Here is a 12,793-nt window from a genome sequence, read left to right on the forward strand (position 1 = left end):
AAGGCCTATGGCAATGAAATTCTAATTTCTTGTGGTTGTGGAAAATATTCACAACTTATCATGGTTTAGCTCACAAAATCAATGAAAAAGATCATTATCTGTCAACTGAGTACACAAATATTGCAGTGTGCATCAGATATTAGGAAAAATTCAATGTTATGTAAAACGCGATGTAATTACAATGGACAAGGTGCTTTTAGCATAGATATTGAAAATATTTCACATGTTAATGTGATGATATAAATGTTAACAATATACACTTCATTGTTCTCCTCGAGAGAACAGCCATTAGATTGGAAACTTAAGTATGGCAAAATCAATGCTGCTTTCCCATCAACTTTATATTATTATACCTTCTAGCAGTTCTCTGGCTAAGACTTAAATGTCAAGAATTAAGCTCCATTTAAGGATCGGTTCTTCTGTAAATATTTACACCTCCCTATCACATGCTCACAAATCTAATGCATTACTTTTTTAGCGACAAATTGGTAGCTGACTTTTGCCATTGGCCATCCCAGGAACTTAATTTCGGTCCATCTTTGATAACTCTTGTTCTTGATGTAGTTTTTCCAGGCAGAAAGTTTGTGATAACATCTGAGGGACCTTGTTATGTAGTTCATCACGATTTTCTGTTTCAGGTTGATGATTTCATTTTGATAACACTTAATCTACAGAACACACATTTGTTCAGTCGGAAATAGTGATGAATTTTGTTTTAAGGAGTATTATGTTTGTTGAGTTAGGGTAATGATTAAGGGTTAGAGGTCTGCACTGTTTGTTTCCCTGAACGTCTGGTTCAAGAGTATGTCAGGGACATGTTTAATCATGCTGTTGAAGCTGCCGGTGCAGAGTTCTGAATGAGCACAGACATTAATTTTTTCTGTCTAACAGCAGAATATCAAATGGTAGGTCCTTTATGAGAATATACTTCTAAGATGTAATGATAAATAAAGAAACTGTCCACAGTGTGTTTTGATATGAAATATATCAACACAAATCGATGAAAGTTTATAACTCCGGGGCTTGGGAAGGAGATATAAACTTTATCGATCAGGGTTGATATATTTCATATAAAAAAAACACTTGGGTCAGGTTTTATTTATCATCCAACATTATACCAACTTTTTCAGTAAATAACCAGTGTCTTGAGTGTAAAATTTACAGCTAACCAGCTTCAGTGGCTGAGAGATTAAAGATGTCATTTGATATGATGTCTCATTTAGGGAATGGGTAGGAACTGTGGTCTTGGCTTAGGGATGTTTAAGTAGTGTAATGGTTAAAGTGTTTGCTTGCCATATGCTAAAGACTGAGTTTAATCCCCTGTCAAGATTTGGGTTAGAATCGGCCTTCAGCAACCCACAACAAATTGGATATCCGATGAGACTCACTGACTTATGTCATTGTAACCCAACTGTGGAGATAAATGCTCATTTGTCAATCACTGGGTTGTCGAGCCGATTATTTACAGGCTGTAATCATATAGCTGGAATATTTTTTTAGTAAGGCACGAATGAATGAACAAAGGAACGAATGAACAAACAAATGAATGAATGAACGAAAGAACGAATGGACGAACGAACAAACGAACGAACGAATGAATGAATGAAAGAACGAATGAATGTTTAATTAAGCACATGCATATGATCCATCACACTCTATTTGTGGCCCAGTATGTATGTCACTGACAGCGCCACACAATTCTAATAACGCTTCTCATTGTGGGGATTCAGACTGGAATAGATCCGTGTTGTTTTAATATTGCAAACTTGCAAACAACACTCACCAAGAACATCCATTAAGGATACCAAGAACTTAATCAGTGAGTCCCTAATCCCTTAATCCCTGAAATCACCCAATCTACTAATCATCAAAAACTAATCACTGGTCCCCTCATTACATTCAGATCAGTACTTGTATAATCACGTATCACAAATCTCTGCAGATTAAATGAATGTATGCCAATAACCAAGGAAGCAATTTGTGTTGTAGTGATGTTATTTTGTTGAAAACATCGGTAAATTAGGATGTGATAGTGTTGTAATACCTTTCACTTCGATTATACAGTCTTCTATACAAATTCAAATGTATACTACTCAAAAGAATTTAAGGAATACCCAATTTTTTCATATGACTGTAGTGAGTGAGTGAGTGTTTTTTCACGCCACTTATGGCAATATTCCAGCAATATTGCAGGGGGCACCAGAAATGGTCTTCACACATTGTACTCACATGGGGAGTCGAACCCTGGACTTCGGCATGATGAGCAATGCTTTCACCACCAGGCTACCCCTCTGCCTCTATTGTTAATCTGTCATGTCATTACAGATGACCTCCAGTCATAGGACAAATTTGGGTGTTCTTTAACTTCTTTTGAATAGTATGTAATGTAACTGATATGCATGCTTCAAGAATGGGTGGGTGTATCATAAAAAACATCTTCTGAAATATGACAAATGAAAACTTCATTTTGAAATGTCTGAATATAAAATATAAATTTCAAACATTAAATAATACAAGCATATAAATATATTCCGGTATATTTCAAATGTGTTGAATAATAATGCGAAAAGCACTTCAAGGTGTATTTATTCAGTGCCAAAAGGTCTGATTTCTTTGATAACCTGTAAATGAGGATATTGATCCGACTCGAGAAATGTCAACGCACCCAATTTCTGACCCAAATAAGCTGGCTACTAAGTACAATGGTTGTCCGTCTAGCTTCCCAAAGTTTACCATTTCATAACACAGGAAATTGATTCACTTCAAAAGAAAATCGATCTCTTTCGAGATGGAGAGCCATTTGTTGTGATATACACAGATCATTTCTGGATCAGATTGAAGACTGAAGCCAATGACCATCTTTTCAGGATTTTGTTCAAGCTGAGCACTTGCCCACGTTATCTTTTTTTCATGGAATCCCATTAAATTCTCTTTGGAGGAAAGTCTAGACATGGTAATTGGCCTACATCAGAATTCTTTGAATCAGCAATTACCAATTTAGCGTACCATGTATGACGGCAGTATATTAAAAATTGATAGGTTTTGGCTCAAGTGATGGGATCTGTGTCATCATGGGAGGACGATGCTCTTCCCTGGCACATGATGCAGAGTGTGTTGTGATGAGTGTCTGCAGCCCATCCACTTCTTCCAGAGATGAAGTATGAGAGCAGCGATCGTCTTCTTGAAACTTAACATCCGGAGAGCTACTTGTAGTAGTAGTAGTAGTAGTAATAGTACCAGTAGTAGTAGTAGCAGCAGTAGTAATAGTAGTAGTAGTAGAAGCAGCAGTAGTAGTAGTAGTAGCAGCAGCAGTAGTAGTAGTAATAGTAGTAGTAGTAGTAGCAGCAGCAGTAGTAGTAGTAATAGTAGTAGTAGAAGCAGCAGCAGTAGTAGTAGTAGTAGTAGTAGTAGTAGTAGCAGCAGTAGTAGTAGTAATAGTAGTAGTAGCAGCAGCAGCAGTAGTAGTAGTAGCAGCAGCAGTAGTAGTAGTAATAGTAGTATTAGTAGCAGCAGTAGTAGTAATAGTAGTAGTAGTAGCAGCAGCAGTAGTAGTAGTAATAGTAGTAGTAGAAGCAGCAGTAGTAGTAGTAGTAGTAGTAGTAGCAGCAGTAGTAGTAGTAATAGTAGTAGTAGCAGCAGCAGCAGTAGTAGTAGTAGAAGCAGCAGCAGTAGTAGTAGTAGTAGTAGCAGCAGCAGCAGTAGTAGTAGTAATAGTAGTAGTAGTAGTAGCAGCAGCAGCAGTAGTGGTAGTAATAGAAGTAGTAGTGGTAGTGGTAGTAGCATTAGTAGTAGTAGTAGTAGCACTCTCTAAGTTGTAGCAGGATGGTAGTACATGGGGTTTTATGTGTCCTCAATGAGGAATGCATGAAACCCCATGTACCCCTTGTGATCCTGCTACACATGTTTTAATTCGACACTGTAAAAGAATTAATACAAATTCAAAATTGATAGAAAGCAGCTGTTTGATTGAGCAGAGAAGAGCTTGTGCAATGTCACATGACTTTCATTTAATTATATGGAAAATGAGTGCAGCTTTTTGCTTGGAAGCTGGGTATTAGGGATTTATTTTGCCTCTCAGAAATCCACGTGCAGCCTGTCTTGCTCATGGTGGGGTATAAGGGATTTATTCACCGTCTGAGAAATTTATTTTCCTCCAAGGCTGGATACATAGTATATTGATCAATATCACATGGACCAATCAGATCTCATCATTCTGACATGGAGGTTTGATAAATATATTTGTAGTGTGAGGTGAGGATGATTAAATTTAGAGATTTCCATGGAAATAGAGGTGAAGTGAGGTGAAATGGGGTTTAAATGTCATGTTCAAGGTAGTTGACATGCATGTGCTCTAGCATGTGTGCTTCGTGCATATGTGCGTATGTGTATTTGCCATGCTTGTGATATGAGCTTAATAAAATAAAATCAAGTTTGTCCATTTTCCAAAGGTCACAGTCCCTTGCCTGCTTATAATGTTTGTTTGTTTGTTTGTTTGTTTGTTGTTTAACGCAGCACTTAGCAATATTCTAGCTGTATGATGGCGGTTGGTAAATAATTGAGTCTGGACCAGATAATCCAGTGATTGATATCATGAGCATCGATCCACGCAATTGGGATCGATGACATGCACCAATAAAGTCAGCGAGCTGACCACCTGATCCCGTTAGTCGCCTCTTATGACAAGCATAGTTGCCTTTTACGGCAAGCATAGGTTGCTGAAGACCTATTCTACCCTGGATCTTCATGGGTCTTATTTTAATGACTCATCATGGCAAAACAATTTGCTCATATGACTCAAGTTTTATGGACATACCGCTAAGACATCATGTAAAGTCCACAACCAAAGATGTCATCATCCAGTTCCTCCTATGTGAGGCTGAGAACATTTCGGGGGCACGGGTGGCCCAGTCGTCTAAGGCGCAGTGATTCACTGGGCAGAGTTACGTCCCTTTGGCACGCTAGAAACCTATGATTGTGGGTTCGAATCCCGGATCGCCCCGATTATATTTCTTGGTTTGTCAGCACCATACCCGTGCTCGTGTGTTTCACCAAAATGGTAACCATCTGAGACCTGCATCACTTTGGGCTTTCCCCTCACATTAAGCTGACACGCCGTGATATGACTGGAATACTGTTAAAAGCAGCGTTAAACCCAACTCACTCAGTCACTCACTCACTGAGAACTTTTCAATCAACTCGATCTTGTAGATGTAATATTGCTGATATATTGGCATAAAACAACATTCGCTCAGGCACATGTTATTGTAGGATGTCTAAGATGAGCAAAATTGATATAAACTGTTTAATAAATGTTTTTAGTTTTTTAGATCAATGTTTTCTAAGTTCATGTCATTTGTTGATTAATTTGCCAGGACAGACACATATTTATAGGGGTTTCAGATGATTTAATTTTGTTTATTTTTCATGACACAAACAAATATAAATTAACAAGATATTGATTTACAGATAAAACTTCATTTGAATAGCAAAGGCAGTTTCATAGGATAGTGGTAAAATATATGTCTTCAGAATATTTTTCAGTGTGTACCATGTATCAGTGTGAGACACTTTTAGAATCAAATTATTTTCATTTTAACACATTGCAAGATAATGGATCTCAGTTTTCAAATTAATATGTATTGCTTGTCAGTTCCAGGATCAAATATTCAGCCATTTTACCATAAAAGTTCAATATTTTTATGCACGTATTGAGGCAATTATTAACAAAAATTGTAAGTTTAACAAACACCAAATATATGGTTCTGATTTTACTTTACATAATCAAGAAAGATATATCTTATTTCAAACTAAAAGTTGGAAATAAATCTATTGTCAATATTAAAAGATTCAAAATTGTTCTTTTTAACAAATCTCCAAAATATGTCTCCCATGTGAAATGAGTCAAAGTGAGAATGCCTCAAATATCAATTATGCTCATGAATCACAGATTATCAAATTAAAGGCATTGACACGAAAAGCAGCCTTTAAAAATATAATGAGTCCTCGTGAGAACTATTTTCAGACCTTAAAAAAGTCTGAAAGGTATTTTCGAAAATGTTCCACCCAACCAGGAATACGTTGATGAACCCACGGCTTCTACTGTTGCGTCTCTTGGGGAAACTGCACGGATTTCTTGCCCAGGCCGAAGATGCGGATAGACGCAACGTGAACCCTCTTATTTGGGCCCTCAAAGCCATGTTGTCAAAAGAAGTGAAGTGTTTCTTTGCTTCACGAGCGGCATAACACAATGCTAATTGTCAGGTCTGTTGTGGCAGTGGGAGGTCACGTGATGTAAAAAGTGCCATTGAAGCGAGATTTTTTCTGATTTTTCTTTTGTTCTGATACTGAGAACATGATTATGTTGTGTAAAATGTGAACTCGGCGAGAGAATCAATCATCTATGATTACTGTTTAAGTTCAGGGTTTGTAAGCATGTGATTACAGGGTTTTCAGGTTTTTTATTTCTAATATGAGTTGACTTGCTGGCCCATTTGATCAAATTTAGAGCTCTTAAGATTGTAGGGATTTAGCATGTCTGACTGCAGTGGAGCTTTTGTATGGGAATAGATGCAAGATAGGTCTCTGCCATGCTGAGGCTGTGAGTTTGAAAAGTGGCATGTGAGAAATAAATAGCCATGCTACATTATAAAAGATTATTCAGGGGCAAGCAGGTATTTTTTGGATCATCATTCCACAATATCCAGTGGAGAAAAAATCAAAAAAATCATTTGAGCTTTTTTAGTTTCCAGTGCATATTACAGATTCAGCTATTGCACTCTATAAGGTTCATGTGCAAGGTCCCATGTGTAGAAGTTGAACATAAAAGTCTGTGTGAAGTAATAATGTTCTTGTTACTTTGTATCATTGTTTTGAGCAAAAATTCAATTGATTTGTTAACTGCCTATTAATACATTTTTAAAATAGAATATATAAAATATCAACACCAGAAAACAACCAGTCTCGATTAAACACCGAAACAGATTCCATTGGGTGTAAAAGGCAAAATTGTGATGAAAATTATATATGAAAGGAATGTATGAATATTAAAATCAGGGATAACACCAGGTGTTCACAAATGGTACCACCCATGAGTAAGAATTGGTCTTCAGCAGCCCATTCTTGCTGCAGAAGGCGACCATGCTTGTCGTAAGAGGTGACTGACGGGATAGGGTGGTCAGGCTTGCTGACATGGTTGATGCATGTTATTGTATCACAATTGCATAGATGGATGCTCATGATATCAATCACTGGATTACCTAACCCGAATATTTACAGATTGAATATATAGCTGGAATATTGCTCAGTGCAGCATTAAACAACATACAAACACAAATAGGTTACCCTACCGGTTGCACCCTTCTCTAACACAATTTGCATAAAATAGTAAGTAAATACTTACAATTTGACACATTTTAGTCTTACATAATGTGCATTTAGTATTGTTATATGTCCCATTGTAGGTCCAGTGTAATTACAGTTTGTAAACTTCCATAAAGATTTGTTTCCCATATCTTAAATTATGCAAATCCCATGGGCCAACATGTCATACCTTGTCCTTTAGTCTCAAAATAACCTATCGATGTCTAGTAGGATGATATGGCTGAATTATTACCGACTATAACATGAAAGCCCATTCTCTCTCTCACGCATCATGTCAGGAATTGTATTTTATTGATACATGTGTTTAAAGAGTAGATTGCAATAGTGAATACATACAGAGTGTAGGGCAAGCTGGTACATGTGCCAAAATGACGGGTGATTGATCAAAGAAATGTATTGGTTTTTTAACAAAAAAGAATAATACGGGGATTAACTGAGGATTAGCGATCTTAAAACTTTTATGTCACTTACACATTGGCATAAATCACTTTCCTTGCCGCCATTGTCAACATGTCATCAAGTGTTCGTATCGTGTAATAAACATGGCCGTGATGACGTTGGTTCTGTCAGATAGGGAACATCTGGTATTGGTACAAAGAACTTGATGATGGCTGATCATGTAACTAGTTATGCTTGCCTGAAGCAAACAGAATGGTAATTTGACCATGGCATGAGACATTGGTGCCAACTTTGGTAGATCCATGAAGCATGGCATTAGTACAGGTTCTTGCGTTCTATGAGTCACTCATGCTTTAACACAAACAATATTGATGTATTTTCACAACTTAGGCCCATATTTCATCATTATTAGCATTTTTTGTTCTGGTGATATTGATGACCCCTGCTGATTTACCGGCATGATGAATGCTAGGGCAGTCTTTTTTTTAAATGGTTTGTTTGGCTAGACTGATGACATTTATTCTTGTGATTCATTTTCATGTGGTTGTCTGATCGTGTCGCTGGCATTGTCATTCTGCTTTTTAAAATTTATAATAATAATATAGAATAGATATCTCTGCCTAAAGCAGAGTCGATTGTAAGATTCTCACAACATCATGAGCATGTGTTATTAGTTGTTATTTAATGTTTTTCTGGCCTTCTGTATCAATTTCTCCAGTGTCAATTCAACATTCAGCTTTTGCAATGACACAAGTGAAAACATTCTACACATTCCCGCTTTCTATAATTTAAAATAATTGTCATATTTTTATGTGGCATTAAACAACAAACAAAAAAACATTCAGTGTAATGATATGGCCTATGACCTGCATTAGTTAGCCACCTTGTGAGTGAGTGAGTAGGTTTTTACGCTTTAACCGATAGGCTACCCTGTGATATAATTGAGATATTGTTCACAGTCTCATCTCGACTTTCAGAATGATTTGGTGTGGGTCAAAGTGTCCAAGGTTGATTCCATGTGTAGATGAAGCCCAAAATATTTGTCATCATTTAACTCTTGCCTCATGATGAAGAACAAAATAATTTGGCGTAAAAGAAATTCAGATTTATAGTACAAACATATTCATAGCATTTCACTCAAGGAGACATGTTGTCTGTCCTAATTGAGGTATGTGGCAATAACACCAAAGCAGTTAAAAAAACCTTTTGTTTTATGTGACATAGTGTTTAACATTTGCCAGAACGCTATTGCCCATCAGTTGTCAAACATTGATATATATTCTTTCATTTTTCATATAATCATTTGGTTTGCATGCCATTCAGATGAGGTGCAAATATATGAGACAGACATGCAAATAAAATGTCATTTTCTTTTCCAGCCAATGAAAAGATCAAAGACATTAAGACAAAACCAAAGAATTCTGCTCAAATGGTAAGTTATTTTTGCTTTCCTATTATACTTCAGAACATGGATGCTTTCTTCCAGGAATTTGTTTTTCAGAACATATGGCTACAGAATTTCAGATCTGTCAGTGGAATAAGCAAGGGGCATAAGCTTTGACAGCTTTCAAAGACCAAGAGGAAATTTCTTCAAAACAGCCTTTTCAAACAGAGTCTTTACTTCAGAGCCATATCGGTGCTTTCACTGTGGTAAATCTATGTGAAAGTTTATGCACTGGCACCAGCCCCCTGTATACATATAAGCCTCACAGAAGATGGGTATACTACCGTATTTTCTTGAGTATAGTGCACACCCATGTATAATGCGCATTCCCCTCTAGCGGATTCAGTATTTTGGAGAAAAAAATAATTGAATGTCAAGCGCAGAAAAAAATTACACCATAGATCTACCCCTTCAGCGAATTCCGGTACACGAACGGGTGATGATAAACTTGGTCAGTACAAATTTGAAATTTGAGATAAAAAATCACCAGACATATTGATTTACCGTTTAAATTGTATTTTTTGTTCTGCTAGGCATTGTTTTACATCCAGAGATTAAGATTACCTTGTGTATTTTCTCATAAACTAAGCTGGACAAAGCAATCAGCCGTACACACATTTTCTTGGAATCTACCGGTGATTCGGTCAAGACACACCCAATGATATAACTTTACAGGATTTTAATGCAAGGATTGGCAAAAATTGTATCTGAAACTATTTTTTTTATCAGGAATAATATATCCCAATATCTTGTTAATTTAGATGCAGCTTTTACTAAACATATTGTAAATAATAATAACCCTACGCGAAGCAGCTGATGGCTATTGCCAGTTATATACCGGTACTACTATTGCAAGCCAATGTTGAAAAATGGTCTTACTGCTATGATGGTGCCAGTCTTCTAGTAGTATTACAAGAAGTTGTATAATTCAATCTTTTTTCAGCATTATCACAGTGCTTTGGGTCTTAAACTGTTTTGACAATTTCAAGTTTAATGTTATTAATAAATATCGCAAAGTAGCATTATCCAATAATTGCCCCCTAAGCCAGAGGTCATTATTTTGACATGGCAAGTCACAAGGTCGAAAAACACCAGTACAAGTTATGCAAATGACACATGTCCAACACCATTTAATTAAATGGACACGTTCCGCATAATCCCCAGTGTCAGCTAATATTAGTGGTGTCTCTTATTGTGGGCTGGTATTGGATTAAGTGAGTATGATGCTGTCAAATGAAACTGACAGTGACATAATTGATACAAAACTTGACATCAGAACTGACATCAGAAAAAATGTCATATTTTTAGCTCACCTGAATTGAGGAATATGAAGCAGCCATATATCACAATGAGCTGGTCTATGCTCTAGAGCAGACAAACATCTGAAATATGAACCTATCGGTACATTTAGTTGGGGTTTGAAACTACAACAAAGCAGCCAGCACAAACGATTGGAAGTGATTTTGGAAAGCAACCAGGTTATGAATGTAAACCACCTAATCAGTTTAAATACAAGTATATAAAGCACCTATACTGATGGGAAATAATAAGGGAACATATATCCATGACCGTGGAATATATTTATTTTATGAATTTGATTTTTAGAAACGCATACAAAAGCAAGTCTAGCCAGCCCTAGCTAGCTCTATTCCACATTTTTTTATTTTTAGAGTCAAGAAGGATATTGTGTAATATAAGATTTCAGAGACTAAATGTTAGTTTATAATATAGCAGCAGAATTAATATAGATGTTTCATATCTGTGGATCAGTGGATCCAGAGTCCCTGCTTTTTACAATATACTTTGTGTGGTCTGCATCAGATCTCATAACATGTTAATGCAGGAACTACCGTATTTGATGTAATAAGTGCCCTGGGCGCTCTCAAAATTAGAACTAGGGGGCTCTTATTAGAAAAATTTTGGTGGAAAAAACAGAGTTGAAAGATAAATTTCGTGGTTTATGCGGACAGCCTGAAATGTTTATGTACGACAGATATATTTTTCCAGAATTTAGTTGCCCATAATTAAGGGTGCATTTAACACACGAATGCGTATTATACACGAAAAAATAGGTCTGGTGTACATTGATCAATCGGAGGGGTGCCAATTGGGATTGTTCACTAGCCAATATATTAGCAAATATCGCTGTGGGCGCTTATTAGAGCCGGGTGCTTATTACGTCGAATACAGTATATTATTTATGATTATCATAATATTTATAGGCAATACTGTTTCGTGTTTCTATTTTTTTCAAGGGACATTTTCAACAAATGTGTTGTTAAGAACTCCTGACTTTGTGATACAATATGGTGTGGTATACTAGATGAAATGTAACGCATCAATAACCTGAGAAATATGCCATTATCATATAACATCACATGTAAAAAATGCTATCAACATGCATGAAGAAATCTAGCTTCCAATAAGCAAAATAAATAACCATAAAGATGATATGATAATCTGGTCATGTAAAAGTGGTTTTTTCTGTGGCAATTGAGAAAGAGAGCAAAATGTACTTTTCTGCTTATTAGACAAGTTTTTATTAATTAGACAATAGTATTATTTACATGAAGTGTTTTCCAATTTCATCTTTGCATTTTTCTTATCAAGAAGATGCATAATGGATAAGAATGGTCCATGATGGAAGTGCTGCAACTTCAAAATGGAATTTCTTAAAAATACTTTTTTGAAGTGATATAGTGGCATATTTTCTTATCTTTTCATCTTTTGAGGTAATAAGTGTCACAGGAATTGTATTTATTGTAAATTCCTGTTTTTAATATTTGTTTTGAAGAGATATTTTGGAACAGATGTCATTCAAAGGAAAATTGTAGTCTCTTTTACATAAATAAATATTTAAAGATGTCCATGTCAAAATGATATATTCTATTCTGGGTTTTACTGTTTACCGATATGAAACCTGCAACATATCAAAATTGTTTAAATAAGCATCCCACAGCCTTCTGACTATAGTGTATGAGGTCCTTAGATAGAAGCATACAGATACATGTATACTCAACAGCAAAAGTAACTGATCATGTGTGTATGTTATTGACAACTGAAATGATGGAAAATTTAAATGAACAACAAAAGTCTATGGAAAAGGCATTGGTCCATTCCACCAAGTGTAAGTAACCACCAGCTGTACACTTCAAATCTACTGAGAATAAGTGAGGGGGTTCACAAAAATCACAACTTGATAAAAAACATGATCACATTTATGGAATTATTGAATTATTGACATGATCAACAGCTATAACATATTCACACCTGTATATACTACTACTACTGCTGCTGCTGCTGCTGCTGCTACTACTACTGCTACTACTGCTGCTGCTGCTACTACAACTACAACTATTACTACTACTACTACTAATACTATTACTATTACTACTACTACTACTACAATGTACTACTGCTGCTGCTACTATTATTACTACTACTACTACTACTACTACTGCTATTACTGCTATTACTGCTATTACTGCTACTACTACTACTGCTGCTGCTACTACTACTACTACTACTACTACTACTTCTATTACTACTACTATTACTGCTACTACTGTT

At 36.0% G+C, this 12,793-nt stretch overlaps 1 protein-coding gene across 14 annotated transcripts in view; it reads left to right on the forward strand.

Annotated features, from left to right (window-relative positions):
* LOC124110337 (neuron navigator 2-like) overlaps positions 1 to 12,793 on the forward strand; it is a 605,924-nt gene that overhangs the window by 344,852 nt on the left and 248,279 nt on the right. For all 14 annotated transcript variants that reach the window (XM_048384120.1, XM_048384123.1, XM_048384126.1 and 11 more), the window contains exon 3: positions 9,159 to 9,211. In XM_048384120.1, the coding sequence (XP_048240077.1) occupies positions 9,159 to 9,211 (53 nt within the window). The remainder of the gene's footprint in view (positions 1 to 9,158; positions 9,212 to 12,793) is intronic.

Source organism: Haliotis rufescens, unplaced genomic scaffold (assembly GCF_023055435.1).
Source record: "Haliotis rufescens isolate VD_foot unplaced genomic scaffold, xgHalRufe1.0.p SCAF_5, whole genome shotgun sequence".
In the NCBI taxonomy this organism is placed as follows: Eukaryota; Metazoa; Mollusca; class Gastropoda; order Lepetellida; family Haliotidae; genus Haliotis; species Haliotis rufescens.